The sequence below is a fragment of the Cyclospora cayetanensis genome, unplaced genomic scaffold, assembly GCF_002999335.1.
Source record: "Cyclospora cayetanensis isolate NF1_C8 unplaced genomic scaffold, CcayRef3 CcayRef3_contig_13, whole genome shotgun sequence".
NCBI lineage: Eukaryota > Apicomplexa > Conoidasida > Eucoccidiorida > Eimeriidae > Cyclospora > Cyclospora cayetanensis.
The window spans coordinates 194,325-217,848 of NW_020312070.1; the positions used below are offsets into that span (position 1 = coordinate 194,325).

General features: G+C 51.5%; 4 protein-coding genes across 4 annotated transcripts; 2 read left to right on the forward strand and 2 right to left on the reverse strand.

Moving 5' to 3' along the window:
• Positions 1-1,283: 1,283 nt before the first annotated feature.
• On the reverse strand, positions 1,284-2,277 carry LOC113147111. The gene is made up of 3 exons (XM_026336484.1): positions 2,246-2,277; positions 1,700-1,798; positions 1,284-1,491 (listed from the first exon to the last, which is right to left on the reverse strand). The coding sequence occupies exons 1-3, from the start codon at positions 2,275-2,277 to the stop codon at positions 1,284-1,286; spliced, it is 339 nt and encodes a 112-aa protein (XP_026192269.1).
• A 499-nt stretch (positions 2,278-2,776) lies between these two features.
• On the forward strand, positions 2,777-4,928 carry LOC34617933 (asparagine--tRNA ligase). Its single transcript, XM_026336485.1, has 3 exons — positions 2,777-3,173; positions 3,614-4,192; positions 4,372-4,928. Exons 1-3 carry the CDS (start codon positions 2,777-2,779, stop codon positions 4,926-4,928), a joined length of 1,533 nt encoding a protein of 510 aa, XP_026192270.1.
• Positions 4,929-9,245: 4,317 nt separating this feature from the next.
• LOC34617934 lies at positions 9,246-12,354 on the forward strand. The gene is made up of 6 exons (XM_026336486.1): positions 9,246-9,375; positions 9,558-10,092; positions 10,276-10,523; positions 10,757-11,006; positions 11,595-11,875; positions 12,242-12,354. Exons 1-6 carry the CDS (start codon positions 9,246-9,248, stop codon positions 12,352-12,354), a joined length of 1,557 nt encoding a protein of 518 aa, XP_026192271.1.
• A 588-nt stretch (positions 12,355-12,942) lies between these two features.
• Positions 12,943-16,067, reverse strand: LOC34617935. Its single transcript, XM_026336487.1, has 5 exons — positions 15,975-16,067; positions 15,094-15,918; positions 14,482-14,808; positions 13,165-14,224; positions 12,943-13,061 (listed from the first exon to the last, which is right to left on the reverse strand). The coding sequence occupies exons 1-5, from the start codon at positions 16,065-16,067 to the stop codon at positions 12,943-12,945; spliced, it is 2,424 nt and encodes an 807-aa protein (XP_026192272.1).
• Between the last annotated feature and the right edge of the window lie 7,457 nt (positions 16,068-23,524).

Below are 23,524 nucleotides of genomic sequence, written 5' to 3' on the forward strand. Positions count from 1 at the left end.
TATACATGTACCTCCACATTCTCAGATGCCATTACGTAAAAACAACGCTCATGAAGATGCGCGCAAATGGGATACCAATAAGCATAGACACATACAGCTAAAACGCTTCAATACAGAACAAACACCAAACAGACCTCAACTCATGGAGTCCTGGTGAATGCAAAGTAATGATCGCGGAATTGATTTGGTGCGACTGCACAGACACCGCAACAGCACAGTCGTTTACGCAGACCAGTTAACTCAAAGAAATGCATGAAAGACATCTAAAACAAATAATGGATCATGGAATCTCCTGGGACGTTGCGTGGCAAAACAGCTCACGAATCATCTCGAATGAGAAGTCTCCGGCAAGCGCCAACGGCGCTTGTGCACCAGAAACTGCCAACCATAAACAACAGTACAAAGCAAAGCAACGAAGCACGAGTTACGTCCGAAACATGACTCCGTGTGTCTCAATGTGAATATATATATTCTTATTGCACAATAGAATACCCCGTATAATCACATTCTCCCAAGCCACAGCCGCACAAACACCGATGGGGAATATTCTTATATAGGCGAAAACATAGATAGGCTCATCGCATCAAACATGCATAGACGCGCGCCCGTTCCTCGCTTAGCAAATAGAAAAAGAATACATACACACGCACACGCACAGCTGCAAGTAATACGAGCACACACGGGGGCACTACCAGGTTTTAGCGACCCCCCCGATGGCAAATCGCGTAGACGAAAATATACCTGAAAGTTTAAATAGGAAAGCGAAGCAGAAACTCCAGCAGGCAGGCACGGCAAAGACAGAAACGAATGCACAGAAGAAGATATTAAGAATAAGAACGTACTGACGCAATAATTTCATCATGCATCTGTATTCGTCTATGCAGGTGAGCAACCAGCTGGCAATATCACTCTTATCTGCACAGAGAGAGAGGACACAAGACAGACAAGGGCTGGAGAAATCGAAATACCGTGCACAATAAGATAGCTGCACCGAGATATAGACAACGAAAGAGCCGCGATTCCCGCCTTTCGAACAAGCACCTCAGAGGACACATGAAATCGCGCATACACCAGGAGGACAGCACGACACAGACTGCAAATGGAGGCACTGCCGTCTCATCAAGAAGAATTTTAAAGACTGCCGATGCACCCTCGGGGTGAATTGTATCCAGTAATAAATGCGCTACGCTGTACACACCCTTTAAATGGCATCCGCACGAAGAACCGGCTCAAGACAGCACAATCCAAACCAAACACGAGTGTACCACGCTAACATGTGGATACTACAAGCAACTGCACGCACTCAAGCGAGCTCCCCTTACTCTAGACGTCACACCTTCGCTGCAGGCCGCTTGTGCTGACTTACCAAGAGAGGACAAATCCCCAGCTGGAGAAATTACAGACGAGTTATTCAAGGAGGTAGAGAAAAGGCTTGACACCAGAGAAGTTCCTACAGCCCCCGACGCCTCCGTCCGCATCGTGACAGGATTTCTGTTGGCGCAAGACAGACAACAAACCGACACCCAGGTGAACACTGCTGCTAGGCTCCTACCCACGATAAATAGAAGAGTAGAAAGAAACGAAGCGACAAAAAACGCGAAGCATTAGGCTAACGAGGCGCTCTGAGGCGACAGCAGGTGCAAACGGCGGGAATGGGGCAGCAAGTCTGTTTAGCGGCAGCAGCGGTACGTCGACGGACGTCTTAGTAAGGGCGAATGGCAGCACAGCAGCCAGCTGGACAGGCGTGTGATATAGACGGCGATACGCAGCCGTAGCACCGAAGTGCTGCGTGGCAACTCTGAGGCAAGAGGCGCACACACAAAAGCCAGGCGTGTCGAGCGACATGCAGTTCGTTCTTGAAGCATGACAATGTATCGAGATGCATGCATGTATGGGCGCAGGGCAGGTGCATGTTGCGTTCTGTGTGCACCGAGACTTTTGCAAAATGACGCATACACTCCATTCTGCCAGTAGCGAGGCATCAGCCAATCCTCCGGCCAGGTCCGCCCCCCCTCTCCCCATCCCTCTCAAGATATCTGGCTCTCCCTTCAGACACACGAGGGAACCAGAGAATAAGAAGCAGGGAAAAAGTCCAAAAGCCGAAAAAATTCCCCTCAAATGCCTCATGCCCTCTGGATCTGGCAATCTCGACAGGTTTGTAGGTTGCCTTCGAGAGGCGCCTTGAAGCTAGCGGGGCCTTCAAACGGCCAACCCGACACCTAAAAACTAAGAACGCGAGACATACCGATAAGTCGCCCTGTATGTTCCGAACCTCATCGCGCTAAGCAAAGTCTGAAGATCCCAGTCGTCTTCTGCCTCCCGTCCAAGCGCAAGGAGAGGCTTCTCGTGCGCAGGGGTTTAGGACACTCTTGTTTCCGGCTGGAACCAATAAAATAAGAGATGAAACCAGAGCACCTTTTTCGCTGCTGTGCGGTGACGAGCAGCAAGATCCCTTACTGCAGCTGCTCCCATAGAGCTACCATCGTTAAGGGCTGTGGGGAGGGTGAGCGTGCGCGGGGGAGGGAGGTGGGAGAGGAGCTTCTGCTACTGGCCCTGCAGGCCCCCAAGCATACAGGAGCTTGCGGCGTACACACACTTAAAAACAATCACTCCAATGTCTTTTTACACGCGTTGTATTGCCTCGATATTGCCGTCGTCTCTGAGCCACCCTTCGCTGCTGTACAGTCCTCACCTGCTCATCTCCGAGCAGCAACTCGCTACGTCCCTGCCAGGTCCCTTGCAAAGTTTTCGTCAGCGTTGCTTTTCGTCGTTGAAAATGGCCTCTCAAACCAACGGATGCTCGCTGCCTCCCCTGGCAGAATCTCCGGCAGTGTCTTACGTGCAGCCGATTGCGCTGAAAGGCGCGGGCAGCCGAATCCGTCTAGCAGCGATGCTCACTTCATCGGCGTCGGACTCCTTTATAGGAAAGCAAGTCACTGTGTGCGGCTGGAGTCGCAGCGTCAGAAAGCAGGGGGGGGGCGACCTTTGCTTCGTGGTGCTCTCCGATGGCAGCACCTCTGTCAACTTGCAAGTCGTCGCTGAACGCACAGTGCCCAACTTCGAAGTGCTCTTGAAAAGCGGCACTGGATGCTCTTTCAGATTCACAGGGCTTGTCGTGGAATCTCCAGCCAAGGGACAGAAGCTAGAACTCCAAGTAAAGAACCCTGAAAGAGGTACTGCAACGACACACACACACACATGCACACACATGCACACAAACATATGGCAAGATACGCAGAGAGGCTCAGGCAGAGGGTGGACGCTACTGCGTGCAAACGTAGAGGGTTAGGCCCATGAGAAGATTGCCACGTTGTTACATAGTTGCCGAGACAGTACGAGGCGAGGTATATACCTCTTTAGCGGACGCATTTTCCATGAAAGGACACAAGGATAGCAGCTAGTAATGCGCACTAAGGCTGCATCAACGTAGCCGAGGGAGTAGGCCCTCAGAACGAACCCATCTGTGTCTTACCAGACCTCAATGTGACGCTTACGCACAAGTTGAATGGATGTAGCGGGTGTTACGGGTAAATTCCTCTGCCTGCATGCGCCCTGCCTCTCTTCACTCTGAAAGTCGCAGACTTCCTGGTGTCTTTGCCGAGATGCTCCATAGGTGATAAGATCGAAATCCTCGGGATGACAGACGCATCCAGATACCCCCTCGCAAAGAAAGAGCATACGCGAGAGTATTTGCGGGAGATTGCACATCTGCGGCCACGTTCTCAACTGATGGGTGCCGTTACTCGCGTTCGTTCTCAGCTGGCGATGGCAACGCACAGGTTTTTCCAGGAGAGAGGTTTCCTCCACGTGCATACGCCGATTATTACTGCCTCGGACTGCGAAGGAGCAGGGGAGATGTTTTCGGTGTCAACTCTGCTGCCCGAGGAGAAGACTCGGGGGGTCCCCTTGACGAAGGAGGGGGGCGTGGACTATGCGAAAGACTTCTTCTCGCGCCACGCTTACCTTACGGTGTCTGGACAGCTGGCTGTTGAGCCATATTGCTGCGCACTCTCCGACGTGTACACCTTTGGACCAACATTCAGAGCTGAAAACAGCCACACGAGCAGGCATTTGGCCGAATTCTGGATGGTTGAACCTGAAATCGCCTTTGCTACTTTGGAAGACGACATGAACGTTGCCGAAGCTTACGTAAAATTCTGCGTCCGCAGCTGTCTGGACAACTGCAGTGCAGGTGCGCCCGGTTGTTCATGCAGCTTGACTTTTGGGGTCTGCATTTTGGCGCCTTGCTTGCCGCGTGCATGGCTAGGACTCCTCTGCCCGCAGCACGAGGATCCTCTTCACGCAGCATGCGAGAAGCAGCTTCGTAATAAATGCGGCGCCTGCACGTTTCCCTTGTGTTGCGTGGTGCAGATATCGACTGGTTCGAAAAGAACCAAGAAGGGGGTCTCAAGGCGCGGCTTGAGAACATCCTTGCGGCCCCCTTCGAGAGGGTGACTTACACGGATGCCATCGTGATGCTGCAGAAGGAGGCAAGCAAAGCCAACTTCCACGAGAAAGTGGAGTGGGGAATGGATTTGGCGAGCGAGCACGAGCGCTATCTGACCGAGCAAATAATGAAGAAACCCGTTATTGTCTACAACTACCCCAAGGACATCAAAGCCTTTTACATGAAACTGAACGAAGACGGAAAGACAGTCCGCGCGATGGACGTTTTGGTTCCCAAGATCGGAGAGCTTATTGGAGGCAGCCAGAGGGAAGACAACCTCGAGAAACTAGACGCCATGATCAAAGAAAAGGGGTTGGATATTGCTCCCTACTGGTGGTATCGAGAACTCAGAGAATACGGCACCGTCCCCCACGCTGGCTTTGGCCTGGGATTCGAGAGGCTCATCATGCTCGTCACTGGCATCGAAAACATCAGAGATACGATTCCTTACCCCAGATATCCTGGACACGCCGAATTTTAAGGGGCGTACTTTGCTGCAGAGCAATGCTGCAAATAGCACACTCGTCACGACTTTTTATATACAGCCTTGTAGCCATGCTGATGGAGAACACCAGTATGCATGCGTGGGGCGTACTCTGCGTGCGTGCGTGCTTCCGTGTTTGGGCGTCAGTTTGTGTTAACACATGCACGAGTGCATGTGTGAGGATGTAGATACATATAGGTACATGCGAGTAATTGTGCATGGGTTCCTCATGCATGCACCCAAGGGGTATGAGTGATGCTTGCCTAGAAAAATACCCCCTAGTTGCCTCCTTTTTAAGGGATATATTCCAATATTTTGCTCTCTGTATTCGGATCTTTGCTGCTGTCGGTGCTAGCTTGTGTCGACGAACAGCCTTCCAGAACGGGGGCCCTCTTGCCACCGTTTGTCAATTGGATTGGTAGTCCATCTTCGCAACCACCCGCTAATTTCTTGCGTATTGTTCCTCACTCATAGCCTGTCTTCTCTGCTCCTCCAGCAACTTCCGCCCCTCCCCGCCCCCCCCCCCTAGGTGCTTGACTCCTTTTTCATTTGTATCAAAGGGGCACATGGCAGTGCAGCGGCCAAACGGCTGTCACTTGCCCCTGCACCCCGTTTGGAGGGCTGCATGGACCCCTCGACGTATCGAACTCCGCTTTCGCAGCAGCCCCTTCGCTTGGGACATCGCGGCGGAAAATTGTGGTCGCTACCTCCATGCTCACACCACTATTAGTGTACAAACAGTGGACCCTCATTGCTGGGATTTCATAGGAAGGTGTAGTGCAGGTCCCTCCGGCGCCTCAGGAGGAGGGAATTTCGGAGACTCGAGTGTACTCGGAGACGACGGCCAGACACGAAATACCCCTAGCTGCACGGATAAAAGTGGCTTTCTTCTGTTCTAGTATCCGATTCGACTTCATATACCAGCTTGCATGGAGAAGGGAGACGGCTCCTTGCCGAAGAAAGTAATATTGTAGCCCACTGTAACTGTCCAGGCCTGCGGGTCAGTCCCCATTCGAGCAGGGAAGAAGTTATTGTAATAACTCTGCATCGACCATCAAGCCTCTTTGAACCACTTCGTTCGTACTCGTTCCACAGCTTGCAGGTACAAGAGAATTTACCCATTACTGCTCGCAGCCAGCTTGTAGGTAGAGCAGAGAAAAGCACAATTGACCGTTGCCCCACGTTGCTGGTCGATTAGAATCACCCTGTGTTCTTTAAGCGAGCGACCCCCAATATCCAGTCGGGGCCTCTGCAAGGAATGCAGTGGCACTTATACATACGTGGTGCCCAAAATCGGCCCTACGTGTGCTGAAGCACGGAGTCTTAAATCCTATGGCGTATGCCAGGGGTTACTACTTGGAAACCGTATTCGGTCGAATGTCCTCCTGTTGTGGGGCTCACACCTCTCATGTCCCTGTCGTCTGAAAGGATGGACGCAGACAGTCCCAAGGGCTAGGAAAGTGAGCTATTTGCGCGACACCAGCTTAACCCGCGCATTGATACACTGTACTGTATCAAAATGACGCAGAGTGCGCACATGTGCGTGCACGCTTAGAAGCGAGTATAGGGAGAGGAAGGTCTTTAGGGGAGGCACATAGGAACAGAAGATTAAGGCTCGGTTTGGGGTTTTGGGGGGCAGAGAGGAGAAGTTGGGGGGAGAACGCTACTTCTACTACACTTCATTTCTGTAGCTCAGGCGGATGCCACTCTCCCACTATCTAACTCGTCTTTTTTAATGCAAGTAGAAAGAAATCTTCCAAAAGGCTACTCCTCCACAAAAACGAACCTTTTGGCTCTTTCGAGATGGCGACTGTGTGGATAATCCTTATCTTCAAATGCAGTCCTCGGTGTACTGTGCCCCTTGGGAGCGCTTCTGATGCGGTCACTCCTGCCAAAAGCGCTCTTAGGCAAAGAACCGCACTTTACGGTCAGCCACCATGGCTCTTGCGAGCCCTTCGGGAGGCCTCTTCAGCGATCCTGCAAAAGTTTCTACTAGAAGTTCCTTTGGTCTTTTTGCCTCTCTTACCCCTACATGTGGCGTCGGGCTCCTAGTCTCTTCGAGTTTTCACTCTCCCGCGTGCTTTATGGAGCCTGCCATGCAGAGAGCGGACATCTTTAAAGGAGCTGTCAGAGACGCCCTTATACTCTGTAAACTTGGTTGCCCCGAGGTTACTAAATTCTCCAGATGTATGATCTACATGTCTTGAAGGGACATCTTACCACAAAATCTTGGACACTGACGAGTGAAAACAGTACTGTCTGTGTCCATCAAGCAGCCCCATGTAGGAAGGTTCTCCAGTTTGGTCCTTCGATTCCCTTACTCCTTCATCTTCATAGCAGTTTTTTTGGCAGAGTCCTGGAGTACACAGATGAGGAGAGAGATGAGAGCTCCTTGATGCGCTTGACCGCTGCTACCCACCGGACTTGCAATCTTCTTTCATGTCGAACTTGCTGTCTGCTGGTTAGTATATGTAAGCATGGCCCATTTTAAACTAGGTGTGGCTTTTAAAGTCACACTATCCTACTTAGAGATTATCAGGAGTCTCGGATGCACATGCTAGCGCTTGCAAATTTTCTACTGTAAATGGGGTGTTTGCCTGTAATTTCATTTGAATCGGGTTGGGTCATAGGGCCTAGGAAAGGGTGCTCCCACTACTGCAAGCCATGGATGTAGCGGACACAGCAACACGTGAGCAGACATTTGTAGATCAGCACAAGATTGCTTAGCCTGTTGCTGTACCACTGCTTATTTTTTTTCTCTCGACCTCTTCGAGAATGCAGGGGTATGTATTTCGGCTCTTCTTCCTGCCTCAGGCCAGAATCTTACGCGAGAGCAAGGGGAAAGGGGCACTTTTTTGGAAGCCACTGTCGGTCTTTAGCTTAACTTTTGAAGGCTCGTGCTCTAGTTGTATCCTTAGGGGAGGCCAGCTTGAGCTATACAAGAAAATAAGTGGCTGAAGAGACAGGTACCACTAAAGGGAAAGTTAAATATCCGCCATCATGGGAGCTGCCGTCCCTCTTTGCCCATAAACCATATACTCCCGGTCTCGAAGGGGGAAAGTGACACAAGGCGTCCAAAAAAAACTCCACACTTTGGGGCAGTCCATGCATTGACGTAAAGTCGGACACACTCATCTAGCATGCATGCACGCTTCGTACATTGCTGTTGTGTAGCAGTACACTGGTACGGAGGAAGTGCAGTGAAACAGTAGCCAAGCCATGCATCCAGTAATGAAGTACATCTAAATAGAGCATAAAGGCTGTAGTGCTAGGCTTTAGGCGTGGTTTTCCCCGCTAATAGTAAGGGCGCGGATGTTACTTGTACGCGTACTAAACACGGACTTCATCTCCATAGGGGACCGGGGCTTCTCGAGCAGTCATGACAAATGCCAGCCACTCTCCTCGCAGATTGTCCCCTACAGACACATTATAAGGCGAAGAAGAATATGGGCCTTTACTCTAATACGGTTCGCCAATTGGGGGATTCGGGGGGGGGTCAACGGACTACGGCCGTAAGTATGGCCTTTGCTCTATTGAAATCACGCATGTAAAGGCTTCTGCTAAAGTTTGCACCCCCCGACACTATGAAGCTACCTGAGTTCTGGGTAGGATTCAATGGGGACATATGGTAAACGGCAGATCATTCAGTGTGCGATAGAGCAGACGGACTGAACAGATGGAGAGAGCGGAAGTTGGCGTGAAGTAGGCAAACCTTCCACACCGCGGTACTATGGCATTATTGGTGGCGCGTCTAATCAAATGAAGAACTGTGCGGAATAAGTCAAAGAGAATACGGTTTGAAGGGGTAATAGGGCCGGTGCTATGCGTGGCACGCTTGGGCGACCGGCGCTGCCGATGGTTTGTCTACGAGGCATAGAGTTTGTTGATGTTGACTGTTTGATACTCCTTGAGTTGCTTGATTCATCGCTGGTTTGTCTCTTTATTTGTTTTTTTATGTTGTCAGATAAAAGGAATTTCAATGCGTTAGATGCGCAAAAATGGTGATACAAGCTCTCTCCCTTCTCAGAGGGCCTCGCCTGGTGCTGGCTGGTGTCTTTATTTGCCTTTTTCTCTCTCTTCAGCCCTCGTCCACCTCTTCCTTAAGGATTCGTGTCAAGCCTTCTGAGTCAACTGGTGCGCACTAGGGCTTGTTGTTCTCATTACTGCTTTCGCAAAGGGGACACTCTGCCGCTGCACTAGGGGCCCGCCGAGCAGGGACAGAAGGGTGGCAGATAACGGACTCTCGGTTAGTGTGAGCACCCCATCAAGTGCCTTAGAAAAGGAATGTGGAGGTGAGTGCTTAGCGGTGACGACATGGGGTTCCTGTTTGGTGGCTCAGATGAGGATTCAGTGGTCTTCACCGACAAGCAGAACGAAGGAACGAACACTGAAGATGTCCCTATAAAGCCTCACGCGTTCCAAGCGGGAGCTGATAGTGCAACAGGTGAGCTACTGGTCTCTTGATGCTATCCTTGCCTCCAGCCACGAAGGCTGTACGTTTGACGTCCATCACTGGTCGCTGTTGCTCGGCGCACTTTGGCAGACCGTGGCCAGCCTAAGCCCCTTCCTACGGCATTCAGCGCGTTACTTCCCTGTGAGAGATGTGACTGCCTGCTTTATTTTAAGAGAGCGAAGCTGGAGGCTCAGAGGCAGACGACGCCGAGGAGACACCGTCGAAAGAGTCGGCGGGGGAGGGCGAGGATGAAGCACCCGAAGGACGATCAGAAGGTGAAGACACGGATTTGAAGGAAAGCGGGAAGCAAAAGCCTCCACGGCCATCCCTTCGTGCGCAGCAGACGGCTGCAAAAGAAGCTGCGTCTGATGAACAAACCGCTGCAGAAGAAGCTGCATCTGATGAACAAACCGCTGAAGAAGAAGCCGCACGCCCTGCTGCAGCTGTCCCTTCAGCAACTGAGGCCCTCCAGAAGAAGGATCGCAACGCAGAGCTTCCTCCTGTGACTGCTGGCGCCTCTGGAAAGCAGGAGTTGCCTGATCTTGAGGAAGAGGCTAGCGACAAGGAAACAAAGACGGTCATAAGAGAACACGAGGAGCCCAAGGGCCCCAATAGAAGCCTTGCCCGCGAGGTCCTCAACGAGAGGCTCAAGGCTCTAGGCTTCCCATTCGTCTTGGGAAAGGAGCATTTTACAGTGGATTTCCAGCAGTAAGACATGAGGGGAGGGGCGGTAGAAACCGTCTGTGAAACGCTAGCACGGGCCAGCAAAAAGCTATGGGAGATAGACTACGAGGTTACACAGATCCTCCACGTGTAAAACACCGCAGCAGCCGGGCCCCCGGCGACCCTGTGTTACTTGTGATTCTCTTTGCGCGTACGCTTGTTTCGCAGTGGCTTTTCTTTGGACGCGTCTGCCTTCGATGCTTCGGCTGCAGAGAGTGCGGGTGTAATGCACCGCGCTGTTTCTACTGAGCCTCTCATAAAGAGCGAAAAGTCCCTCTTTCTTGCAATTGATATCGACGACCAGTTTCTAGGGACAGACGTACGTCTTGTGCAGCTCACCGTCATACCCGAGGCCTGCAGCGTGCAGGCAGAGGGTGCCTGCAAGACGGAATGGCTTCTTAGAGAGCCCACTCCTGGTAAGGAAATTTGCAGGCCTCATTTTTTGAGGGCTCTGAACTTCTGCGAGAGAGCTATAGCCGGCCACAGGCAAGACGGCTTCGGGTGGAATACCCCTGAGAAATCCGGGGGTAATCGGCGCTATTGGCGCTATGATGTACATGATGCGTTCATATTAAGCCGGCATTACAGTGGGGAATCCTTTTGTGGCTGCTGAGTGTACCTCATGCTTTCGCTTCCTGCTTATGTGTAGCTTCTCCGCCACATAGAATTCTGTTGCTGGGGTTCTCTTCGCCAACGGGCAGCAAATTTGAATTCGACGACGTTTTGAAGCAAATCCAACACAAGCCCATGGACCTCGATCTCAGGAGTGAGCCAGCATTTTCGGCAAAGGCGCAGAGGGGCACGACCTTAGAGCCACAGACGCAGAGAGGAAGGGACAAGCTGAGGGGCGGGCAGAGTTTGGGCCAGGAAGGGGCTGTATCGGCAGGTGCCGAAACAGAGTGAGGCTTTTAGAAGGGATAGGCGCCAGTCAACATCCTTTGCTGAAAGCCCTTGCTGATGGGGAGGAGTCTAAATGCTTGTCGTCGGTGGTGCCCCGCCTACGTGTGTGATGGGCTTCAGGGATCTCTTTGGCGCTGTTCTTCTCGGATCACGCCAAGTTCTTCGAGGACGGAAATGGCAAATTCTCGGCTACTCCTTCGTGGCACGGTTTTGCGGTGAGCGCTTTTTGTGGCTATGCACTCCACTGCGCGCAGCAGCCCTAGGATGCGCCTACTGTTCTTCCAATCATCAGCACTCTACCGAGCGCATGCAGGCTACAAGCATCGGATACCTGGGATCCAATGCGTGCAACATGAAGCTTGAGGGTCTCGAACAATAGAGTAGAGATCGAGTTTTCTCTCACTCGTTCTTGTGGCGACTTTCAGATCCTCTCTTCCCTGCCTTTGTAATTCTTGTGTTGGGAACCCTGAATGTACTGTTTATGGCAGCTTGGCTGCGCTGCATCAGGGTGCCACAGCACGAGGTAGGTAATACGAACAAGAAGGAACCTGGCAGTGTTTCGTCGGGTTGTCTTTGCAGCTCGTGAGCCAAGTGGCTGGCGAAGAAGGCCTTCCGATAGTTGACGCTCCGCTGGTTGTGTTGCCACCAAATGCTACCGAGGCTCAGAAGGCGGAAGCTCTGCGTCTCAGTAAGGAGGAAAATCAGGAGATCGACGGCCTTACCACTCCTGAGCATGGTGGCCAATCACCAGGGGCTGGAGGCAGAGTGGAAGCCTCCACCATCTTCAAGTACGTACTGGCCAGCCTCCTCCTTATAGGGCTCTTCGTAGGAGTTACTGTTTCCGTCTGCTCATGTGCGAAGCCCTCGAGCTAGCTCTCCAGTGGTTACTCGAGTGCAACTATCTGCAAGAAAGACACAGTCAGTTTCGGTGCATGACTCTGAACCTACATTGCTGCAATGAAGCTGGTGGGGAGGCAGCGAACTGCCGCTATCTCTCAGTGTGCCGTATTACTAACCGTTTCCACGCGGATAGAATCGCTTTTCACTTCTACAGCAACTCAACTTTCTATATGTGAGTTCGCAATCGTCACAGCCGGGGTAGCCAGAGAGACCCACAGCACCGATAAATGGCCAACAGGGAGGTAGGGCTTTCTCTTGTACGGCCCAGCCCCCTTAGAAAGATCCGACAAAATCAACGGATCTCGCCATTAAAAGAGCCCACCATACGAAAGAGAGCCCCCCAAAACATATCCATACCCCAAGGGACCTCAGATGCCACTCGCCCTAAGGCAAGGCCACGGTCTCCCTAGCGGCCTCGCTAGCTGTAGCGAACAGCCGGGAGCATGAGGCTGAGCAACTCGAGCCTACTGTTTCCGTTGAGCTGCGAGGTGCCCCCCGTTCTTCGTCAAACATTATCCCCCACCTTACCGGACACCCGTAGCTAGCTAGCTCCCGTAACGAGTCAAAATTTCACGGTTAGCTTGGGACCTTTCCCGGCGGGGGGCAGCTGGCCGCTCGGCTGAGATTTGACGCTTGTAAAGCCTATCCAGCCAGCTGCTCAGAGAGGTGAGTACTTGGCTACATGATGCGTTGTAACTAGCGATAGTCACACGTAGCCAGACCTAACTAGTTGCAGCCAGCTGCTGATGGTCATACCCAGCTCCAGCTAATTGTAGCTAGCTGCGCCTGGCCAGGCGCCTCCCGTTGCATTACCCCGCGGGCCACTGAAATCCTGCATTGGCTCGCAGTTCGCGAGGTGCAGCACGGGATGGCTGCGACATTTGATACACTCCATATGGCACCCAAGACAAAAAGAGCCCTTTTTTGAACCTCGGGTGGGATCCTGCCAAGGAGCAAATCCGCTCAATTACTTCGATGAGGGCCTCCCCAACGGAATGCCGATTCGAGGCCCTCTGTACAAATCTCAGAGTTCAGTCAGAGGCGGCCAAACCGCAAGAATTCCTCTGCATTTCCACGATTGAGGTCTCCTGTCTCCGAGCCTCTGGACGCCTTGAAAAGAAACTCGCCCAGTAAATCCGCAGCGGCCCCGGTACCTAAGAACACACCACGCCGCCACTCTGACAACCAACATTTATACCAGCAACAACAGCTGCAACAGGAGCAGGAGCAGCCAAGCGCAAGGCATAATAAACGTACCCTCTTCTGTGTCAACGCAATGCGCGGATTCCTCTAATAAAGACGAGGAACCCTCCACCTTTCTAGAAGCTTCCGCTTCTTGCTTGCAGGGATCCTCCTCAAACAGCTTGGTCAGCTCCTCAGTGCTACATTCATGCTGCAGCTTGACCACTTGCGCAGCGGTCACCAGTTTTTTCTGGGCGCTCGCTTTCGGCTGGTCCTGCTGCTGCTCTTCCTCGAACAAAGGAAGCCCTTGACCAAGCTGCTGAAGCAGGTCCAGAGGCAGCGTGGTAGTGTGCTGCAGCTTCTTTTGCTTTTGCTGCAACAAGTCTCCTTCAACTCCTCCTTGAAGGCTTCCCAGTCTTGCTGTACTGGTGGTGGGTGTCACTGGGGTAGCAGGTGCCAACAGCCCCCACGGAGCGCCTGCCCTAGCAGTCCCCTTACCGGCCGCATCGGATCCTGCAGGATGGCTGTCTCGCGGGGGAGCTCCAGGTGACCCTCCCATGCCTAGCAGAGACTGAAGAATCTCCGCGTTGAGGCTAAGCTCCAGAAGCCCTCCATTGCTCGCCTTCGAGTCGTTCGCTGCTGCTGCCGCTGGCGAGCCTTGTTTGGTGCTTCCAGCAGCAGAAGGGGAACCTAAAAGTTCTCTGGACAGCGCCGTTAAAGGCCTTGGTTGCTTGAGAGTGGCGGGCGGCTTTCGCGTGCCTTCTTCCCGTGTCGCGCCAGGAGAAGATCCTCCGTGAACGCCTCCCAAGCTGCCTGCTCCCCACAGCGCCTCGATGCCCTCACGGGAGCACTGCTCCGGACTGGCTGGGCTTCTGGCACTCACAGAAGAGCAAGAAGAAGTCAATGTGCACGTGGGGGAAGGCCCCGACAGATCCTCCGTGCCACAGCTAGACGCGCTTCGCAACTCGGCAAGACTTCCTCCCCGGGTAGAAGTCTCTTTCATATTCAACAAGGCTCTCAGGCGCGCGAAGCCCCCACACTCCTGCATGTACGACACGCCATCCTCCGCATTGCCGCTTTCCAAAGCCCCTCCAGGGGACAAAGTTCCCCCTCTTGCGTCTGCTCCGGCCCTCAGCTGATCGCCCGTTGCTGTTTGTTGCAACAACTGGTGACGAGGCAGCAACAGCTGCTGCTGCTGCTGCTGCGCGCGATGAGCTGCCTGCTGAAGACGGCTAGCTGAAACACAAACACAGATCCACGCACTACATAGAGGTCAAGCTAAGGGCTTTGCCCGAAGAAAAGAATGCCGCAATTCTTGATTGCTCTGCCCCTCGCCGAGCATGCGTCCCATCCGCTCAAATACAGAAAAGCACCGCAAAGTTATTATCCAACTCTCTCTATCCAGCTACAAGCGCAGGCATGCATGTCTGCCCTTCCATCCAGCCTCCACACTCCCTCCCCACACATTCTAACAAGCCCTTCCCTCTGCTGACCATCTGTCCGTTTGCGTCCATACGAGGGAAGCTGCTCGGTATCCTCAGGAAGGTCCATCAAAGCCAGCCTGCTCCTCATCGTCCGATCTGCCACGCGACGTCCAGTGGCTTCCCAACGAGCAACGAAAGCCCCCGTCAGCAACTTCGCCCCATCCCTCCCAAAGCAAGAGCATGAGAGCGTCTTCAGGCGCATTGAACCCTTGTACCGATAACGTACGCGAAACTCCTGTTGGCATAAACCACACACACATATACATGGACATACATATACATATACATGGATGAACATGCATACACATATATACACGGACGTACATACAAACACATATATACATGGCCATACACATACATACACATATATACATGGACATACATACGCACATATACATATACATGGACATATATAAACATATATATATACATGGACATACACGGGAGCACCTAATCACTTAACTCCTTAACTGCAGAGAACAATCTCAAACCGTCTGTAGCACAACGACAAGCACCGGACCTGATTGTGAGGATGGAAATGTGGGTGCCAAAGCGCATCGGTTGCCTGTGCATTGACCCTCCGCTCTTTCTTCCTTCTCTTTTGCCTCCTCTCCTCGCTGTCGCTTTCGCTGCTGCTGCCGAATGCGAGGGCGGTAGACGAGTGCTTTGGCAGTGCAGGACCCTTGTAAACCTCGTCTAAGAAATTCCGAATGGGCAAGTGCTTGTACTGCTGCTGCTGCTGTGAGCTTCCTGCAGCTGCTAGCGCCGCCGAGAAGGCTGCTGCACCCGCATTGCCAGAAGGGTGAGACTCTACGGACTGCAGCTTCTGCTGCGGCTTTGGCTTTGACAGCAGCAGGTGCTGTTGCTGACTCGTTTGCTGAAACGTCTCGCGCGCCGCCGTAAGCTTAGTACTGGCCTTCAGCTGCTGCTGCTGGAGCTGCTGTATCTGCTGCTGCAGGATGTGCTGCTGCTGGTGCTCCTGCTGCTTCAGCAGCTGTTGCTTTGCCACGGCTTCGACAGCAGAATACACAAGATCCAAGTCTTCCGGTGATAAGGCCTTGCCGGAAGCTTGCTGCTGTTGCTGCTGCAAAGCAACAGCAGTTGAAAGCAGATCAATAAGCTGCAGCAGCAACTGGGTATTGCTGCTACTTTGCGGGGAGTGCGCAGCAGCAAGCACCGCTTCAATCAGCAGGCCGAATTTGTTCGAAGGTTGCCGGTGCTGCTGTTGCTGCACTTGTGACGGCTGCTGCTGCTGATGCTGTTGTACCAGAGCATAACGGCGAGCATCAGGCAGGGCAGAGGCTACCTCTGCCAGTAGCAAGAGCTGCTGCTCTTTCTGTACGTCCTGCGGGGAAAAGAAGCCAGCACGCACAGCTCCTTGCAAATTCAAGGTGATCTTACTTTAGTGAGTGCCGCTGCGATTGGATCGTTGAAGCTTGTAAAAAGGTTGCTCGAACGTACCATATTTGATGCTGCTGTTGCACCGTAACTCATATCTTGATTGCCGGCAGGTAGCAGCAGGGGAGCCCTCGCGGGACAGAAATTGTGCGGGCCCCAAAGCGCGAAAGATTAAAACACGTGGATTGTTCGCTGTGGATCCAGGCGGTGAAGATGAGGCCAGTGGTTAGGCGCAGATGTGGGGAGAGAGACTGCAGAAAGAACGCAAGCACGCATCCTCCACAAGGGCACCGGATATATTGACGCTTTCCTACGCTCCTGGGTCGGTGAAACACTGCCTTGCGGAAAGCTGCTGCACGTAAGCTCGCAGAAAGCCACAGGAGCATCAAGCGATCTTGAACAGACCATCATCATGAGCAGCACTTGGCGGTGCACCGTCACGTATCCGTCTCTGGCTTCTAGCAGGGCAGGGTAACCATAGAGTTGCACGAAGCTACGACGTGAGGTGAGGCACATTCGAAAAGGAGTACAGCAAATATACGATAGAGAAGGATGAGAACGTGAGAGGAATGAAGCAAAGGCGCATTTGGGATCGAGGGGGGGAACTGCGCAGCCCCCGCATACCTGTCGATACAACGAAGGAGTGGGGATGGGAAACGGGCTCTAATTCGAGTGTCCTGGAGCCTCAGAACAGATTAAAAAGAGAGAGCACTGCTCTAAAAGCCACAGGTTGCTAAGGGGAAAGGGGAGAGTTTGATGCAATGCAGCGTCTGCGAAGCCTAGGAGGGTGGGCTAGCCCTAAACCCGTAACTCCGAACCCTACACCCTGCTTCTGCTTAGGAAGGGAGACCTTCTCCGTGGAGAAAGTAGCAAGGTCGGTCTGAGACCAACACCCTACACCGCAAAACATAAACCTCAGCAAAGAGAAGCGAATCAGACAGAAGACAGGAGACGGCGGGGCCGCCGTTCTCCTCTGGCGTTCACTTCCGCGTTTCTCTTGCTCGAAACGTCGCCCATGTAGCTCTAAATATCCCAAACCCTGTATTATAAACCCTAACCCGATGCCTATTTAATGAAAAAAGAGACAGTTTGCGACCGCTACAGCCCTTTAACCCCTCTAGAGGAAAGCAGCTTTTCAATGGCTGCCGCAGCACTGGGTCGCAGTGCGCAGAGGTATGCATACTCCCGGAGACTGCGTGGGGAGGGGCGGCGAGAAGTGCTTCTTCTTCCCCTCAATGTTCCTTTTAGCACCTCTTTTTCTTTAAGTTTAGCGTATTTTATGCTCATAGAAAGAGCCCTACAACATCATCCATCGCTGGTCGTTTGCTTCCACTTTTGTAGACAGACGCTCAGAGCCTACAGTGTTTCCTGCAGGCCTGACCTCCCCTTGCCGCTTCTTTCCTGTTTATATGATCTTAAAGTCAATATAACAGCCAAAAGTAGGGGGGGACTTGGCGTTAAAGCACAGCAGCACCTGGGAGGTAGCGCCTGCTGCGAGTTGCTGTTTGTGCGCACTGATGCCTCACAGCCTCAACTTGTGAGGCGCCTCAGCCCCATAACGCTTCTCCACTGAAGCGGCACATAAGTAGTAAACATTAGACTGTGCTGAGTGAAGGGGATGACTGATGGTGGAAGGAAAACGCGGGCCTATTGGCGAGGAACACAAAGGGCGGAAGTGTGAGAACCTATTCGGACACCTACCAAAAGGTGGTGTTGTTGGCGTTACACATCAAGCAAGGAGCCTATTAGGCTAGAATCCCCAACTATGCCCCTTAGGTATACACCAGGTAGCGTTCTTGGCATACTGTAGGGCTCAATGTATAAATCGTTCCGGGCTACGGAACACATGAGCACACTCTACTACACGTTACAGGTAACTACGAATGAGTAAAGAAAAGCTTTGTTGGCTTTCTGTACGTATTATATATTGCGGTGCAGCGTTAGCTCAGTACAAAGGACCCAACGTTCTGCAGGTGTGCGCTAGGTGCCATATGCACCTAGCTGAAAATGTTCAAAGGGTAAAGCTACGCTCACCCTAGCTGCCCCTGTCCCCTTATGTCCGGAACTCTGAGGAGCGCGCGCTGGAAAGGGGGGAGGTCTCAGTAAAACACTGCATAGCTTTTCATTGAGTCTAGAGGGCAGTGTCTACCTCTGGATCGCTTAGCTTGCGCATCACAGTTGGTATATGTTTCTATGCAACTCTTTTCGATTATTCACTGGTTGTAAGTGCAGTGAGATCCTCAGTTTTTCTACAACGGCTGCCTTGCTTCGAACAAGTCCTTTGTTAATTCAACTATTTAATTTCTTGGGAGCAGTCTGAGGGAGAAGACCCTCAGGCGATGGAAGTCGACGGTGGCGCAATGCTTGTAGGGGCTACGTAGGTTGCCTGCAGGCTAATAAATCTATTTGGTCTAATGGAGGTCGACTGGTGGGATCTTTCATTCAATAAAATTGTGTATGGATGCGTCAATGCTGCGAAGCTGATCAGAAGGGGCAAGTATTCGAGGATTCTATTTGCCTGTCGAAGATATTCCTTGCTTTATCCCCCCTAATGTGAAGAGAAAAGAGTGTTTTTCGCTGCGTGGCTATTGAAGAAGAAGCAAGCAAATGGTGGCTGCAATTATGCACAAGCCATCCGCCTGCAGGGATTAGTACAGTTCAAGCCTTGGTGCCTGACCTGTGGGTTCCTGCAGAGATATGCTCGACACCCAATTTTTTGAGAATTGGCAGGGCAAACGCAAAAGAGCCTATGTTTAGGTCTTTACACCGTCAGAAGGAATTGTTCCGCGCAAGTCACACTATAGACGAGCAGCTGCTTTATCAGTGGTGCATTTCAGCTTACAAGCATGGGCACGTCAAGTGGCCACATGATGGGCAGCGACAGAAGCTAAGGTGAAGCGGCTAGGGAGAGGGAAACACACACACCCTAGGAAGGAATGAACGAGGAACCAAGCGAACAGGGGCCGGGCTGTCGATGGCTCTTTGATGCCAACGCGCTAAAAGATATGACGCTCCCAAGGGGAAAGATATGACAGATTAAATGTTGGGAAGAGACTCAAAAATATCTAACCCCTCAGCACGCCTTTGTAGGCTCATAGGTGGATATGCGTATTCCGACACAGCCAGTAAATGCGGCGTTCTCGAATTCTTAGTCCAAAAGAGGCACAAGGAAGAATGTTTGGTATACATACGTGAGAGTGCCTGCGCAGAAATCTAAGGGTACGAAATGCCTTAGCAGTAATAAGCAGCAACCTTTTATGTAGTACCTCTTTTGAAGGTAGCTATTGCAGGCAGAGCATGCGCTGGGCCAGGCAGTTGCCAAGGGATGCGAATATGGTAACCAGCATTGTTAACCAAACAAAGCTGCAAGTTTTCCCGAGGAGAATAAGGTCCCTAACTGCACCTCCGTCAACCAATGAGATTGGCGGTCTGCAACACATTTTTTAGGGACTTCCTTATAGTGTAACCTCGGGCGATCTGAAGTCCTAGAATCCAGCACTTTGACGGCTCCTTGCGAATCTTCCGCCTCCAGATTCCAAACTCCCTCTGAAAAACAATACTGCAAGATTTGTGGCACCTCCAGCTCGAGGAAAAGCGGCACTCTTGGAAAGAACACTGATTCGTGAGCAGACAGTAAATGGTCCTAGCCACGAGGCCGCAAAAGGTTTCCGCTTCCCAGTGCACTCCTCAGCACCTGCTATCCCACGAGGACCAAATCGCAGTCCAGAAGCACAGCCAACCACCGCGTATCATTATTTCGCGCTTTGCTGTCTTCAGACTTGCGCATACATTCACGTGCCCTAGTCAGCGGTTCTCTGGATTCCTCCTCCTCCACCGCTAAAAGTTGCTCCTGGCACCAGACTACAAGTCAAGCTGCCTCGGAGAGGGCATCCTCGATGGAAGCCAGGGACCCGGGGAGAGTAACGAGAAGACGAGTGCCTTGGTATATTATGCAGCCATTCAACACAAGAAGAAATTCAAGCTAAGCAGCTGGATTTATTGTGAGGATAGAGTCACAAGCATTGCATAGAAATGCGGTTGATACCCTCTCTCTCCCCATCTGCCTGAGGGTAGTGCGCAGTGGTCATTTTATGGTCAGTGTTCTGGCGCGTCCTAGGACACGCAAGAACACACTAACGAACTTCGTATCCCCATCTAAAATGACACTTCTGTTGAATTCGTAACGCGTTTTAAAATGAGCTTCGAATGGTGAAGGACTTACAGAGTCGTGACAGCGCTGGTGCACTCGGTATATAGGAACTTTAGGTAACGACAGGGACGCTCTCCTAACCCTTTACCTCCGTCAGTAGAACAATGTAGTCCATGGTCAGAGCGGTCCAAATCCTTCCGGAGGCCCGTAGGCTCTGCAACTGATTTGCTTTAGGATACCTCCGCAGCTGCAGCTTCTGCAGGTTTGGGCGTGACAGTGCATACACATCTGCTGCGAGGAGCCTACCAGACCACCAGAAAAGGATAGAAAGCCTTTTAGTGTAGTGTAGAGCCCATCATGACTCGAAAGAACACGATTGTGCGCTTTGAGCAAGGGATTAGACTCGAGTATACAAGCGACGGGAGTTCCACTTTGATTTGAACATCAGCAGGCCATCCTCAACGTCGCAATCCGGTGATTCTAGACTTTGGCAACGGTATCCGAAACATGGTCTCAATATCATTAGACTCACGCAATTTCGAAAAAGAAAGTGAATCATTCATTTACAGGAGTGACCGGTTGGGGACCCACGAGAGTGAACTGGTGACCACGTTACACTCTTTATATACTTGACTGTATATTTGTGCTGCAGGAGGCGCCGTAGGCAACGAACAGCTCTATGGTTATTAAAGTCTTGAAGAATCTTTGTAAGGTACATGAAGCGTTTATGCCGGTATGGACAGTAAAATGACGCCCAGATAATTGGTGTGGGCACTTTTTCATATTCCACCACACCGCATTGAGATCCTCTTTTTATCGCTGGTACCGCTGCTCGGTCTTGATTCATGAATAAGAGTGCCAAGCATAATTTGGTATTTTGGAAAACCTGTATTTAGTTTAACGAAAATACCATTCACCGCTTAACCACTAGGACTTGTTATGCGAAAGAAATGACGCTCATTGTCGGGCAACGCAAGTACCGGAGGAGTTGTAGGGTAGCCACTACGCCTCCTTGCTGCTGCACCAGGCTCCTCTCTCCAGGACGTGCGATGTGTTTTCTTAAGTAACGCAGTCAAAAAGGCAGATATAACAGAAAACCCAGACTAGTTCACGGTATTGAAATGCATACGCACCGAATTTCTCAGCCACCCGAGGGCTGCAGGAAGGTAGAGGCCACGCTTTGATTGCTTCAGCTTTCGCGGAAGTTGGCTCCGTTCTTGCAGCCAAACATGGAATTCCGCAGGCACATCGGTTCTCACAACAGCAAACACTTGCGTGGATTTGTATCCAACTGATTGTCCCAGCTCTAACGTCGTTAGTGTTGTGGAAGCTCTTGAACGCTTTTGGTTGAAAACTAAGTCGTCATCCATGTAGGCCACTATCCACCCCTCCTTGACAGGCTCCTATCATCTCAATTTATTTGACTTTCCAGTAAAGCTGAGACATTGCAAAGTGGAAATGCATACAGATGTACATGAGTTCGTCAGTGCTAGTGTGGAATGCCATTTTTTTCTGTCTTGAGGGTAAATTGGGTGGGGGTTGCAGGAAGGCTTCTGTGAAGTCAAATGGCGAGCGATCTGCTAGTCCGTGAAGTTTGTCAAAGGCGATACCATAATAAAGAAGCTTAAACTTCTGATTCGCAGCAGTTTTGTTTAGGAGCTCAAAGCTAGCACACACGGGAGACGTTTCCCTTCTGCATCAACACCCAGTGGCAGCCACACGCGCTTTTCATTTTCTGCACTTCGGCTTCCTCAACAAATCTTTCATCTGCCACTTACGCTTCCCTTCAGGCTGTGGGGGCTTTCATACCGCAAGCCCTAGCTTGTGGCCAAATCAGCCATTAGCTCAATACGGTGCCCTGGAGAATCAGCAAGTGGCCAGCCTGCTGGCAGCTGGTCAGTAGTTAGCACATCTGCGAATTCCTCCCTTGCTACTTGCCCGTAGCTTGTGTATGTCACAAAACGGTAAAGCAGACTTACTAGTAAAAGGTCACATCAAAAGCCAGTAATATGAAATCCGTGCTCAAAACCGTCTCCTCGTACTTCGATGCTGAGTGGCCCGCATGAAAATTGTCCCTGACCTTGTTGAGGTACTAACTCTACCTGGTTCGGCATAAATGAAGTATAAATGTTTCTTCCGTGTACGTCGCACACCACTAACCCTTGCAAGGCACATGTGTGACCGGATGCAAGCTTTCCATAAGGTGGGCCACATAAAGGAGCAGGGGCCCACCAGATCAGTCACGAACCATGCTGACCAAAACCCATTCCGATTTGAAGTGGCATTCTAATGACTTATTCTTGCCAATCACTGCATGCTGCCGCCTGAGAACCTGAGCTCTAGGGACTGCGTTAGTGATGAAGAAGCAGATTGAACTTCTGCTCCGCCTTCTTCGATAACAGGTCCACTAAACATCTACTGTAATGTAGCGCTAGCAACTCTTGACCATTAAGGTGAAATACTCTCAACACATGGCTGCCCCATGGAAAATTCCCCATCTACGACGTTATCCACTGTCGCCCTTTTCACTGCACGGCATACTGTGGGAGGACATTTTTTGTTGCGCCTTGTTTGCTCGCCAAGCAGCCTGCTTCCGCTGGGTCCTGTGACATTGTTCAATTCTTTGGCTCTTAGCACGTGCTTACAATTCTGGATTATGTGACTTCCTTTTCCTCGAAAGAGGCGGATGCATTGTTAGGGGGCTGTCTGCGGGTTCTTACGACCTCTGGTTTTCCTGTTTCAACTTGGAATGTGGACTGGGGCCGGTTGTCAAAGCCAAAGTCCACTGATTCCATACTCAGACCGGATTTCCCCTTTCAACCAAAGACGCAGGTGCTGAGCTCACTCCCTCCTTAAACATCTAGTAGCTCCTATGTGGAGGCCACACGAGTCAGTTGTTTAGACGCTGAGTTGCACCCCGCCTTGCGATCCCTTGTCGTGACACTTGGGGTAGATCCGGACAAAGCATTGATGAAGCTTTCCTTCGTCTATGCTGTGCTTTCCGCGGAGCAAAGTAGTATATTTTTCGATACATCGAGCTCTATATAGGTTCTTCTCTCAAGCTCTGTTAGTAATCTCAAAGCTTGTTGAGCTGAGCCCGGCAAACACCGATGGGCCATGGCTTGCAGTCAGATCTGAAGTATAGTAATCTATGCAGGTACATGACTTCCTCTGCATGAATACAGTCACAGCTAAAGCGCATCGTCCTCGATGTAGGCACTCATTTATCGTTATATGGAGGCTTCAAAGCGAGGTACACCTTTAACCCACACATGGAATCTCCATACTTACGCATCTTAACACCCCCAAACATATTTGGTCTGCACACCATTATGGGCTGACAAGAACGCCTTTACACTAGCTGTGAGGCTACTGCATTCTTGTCCACTTGCACATCGAGCGC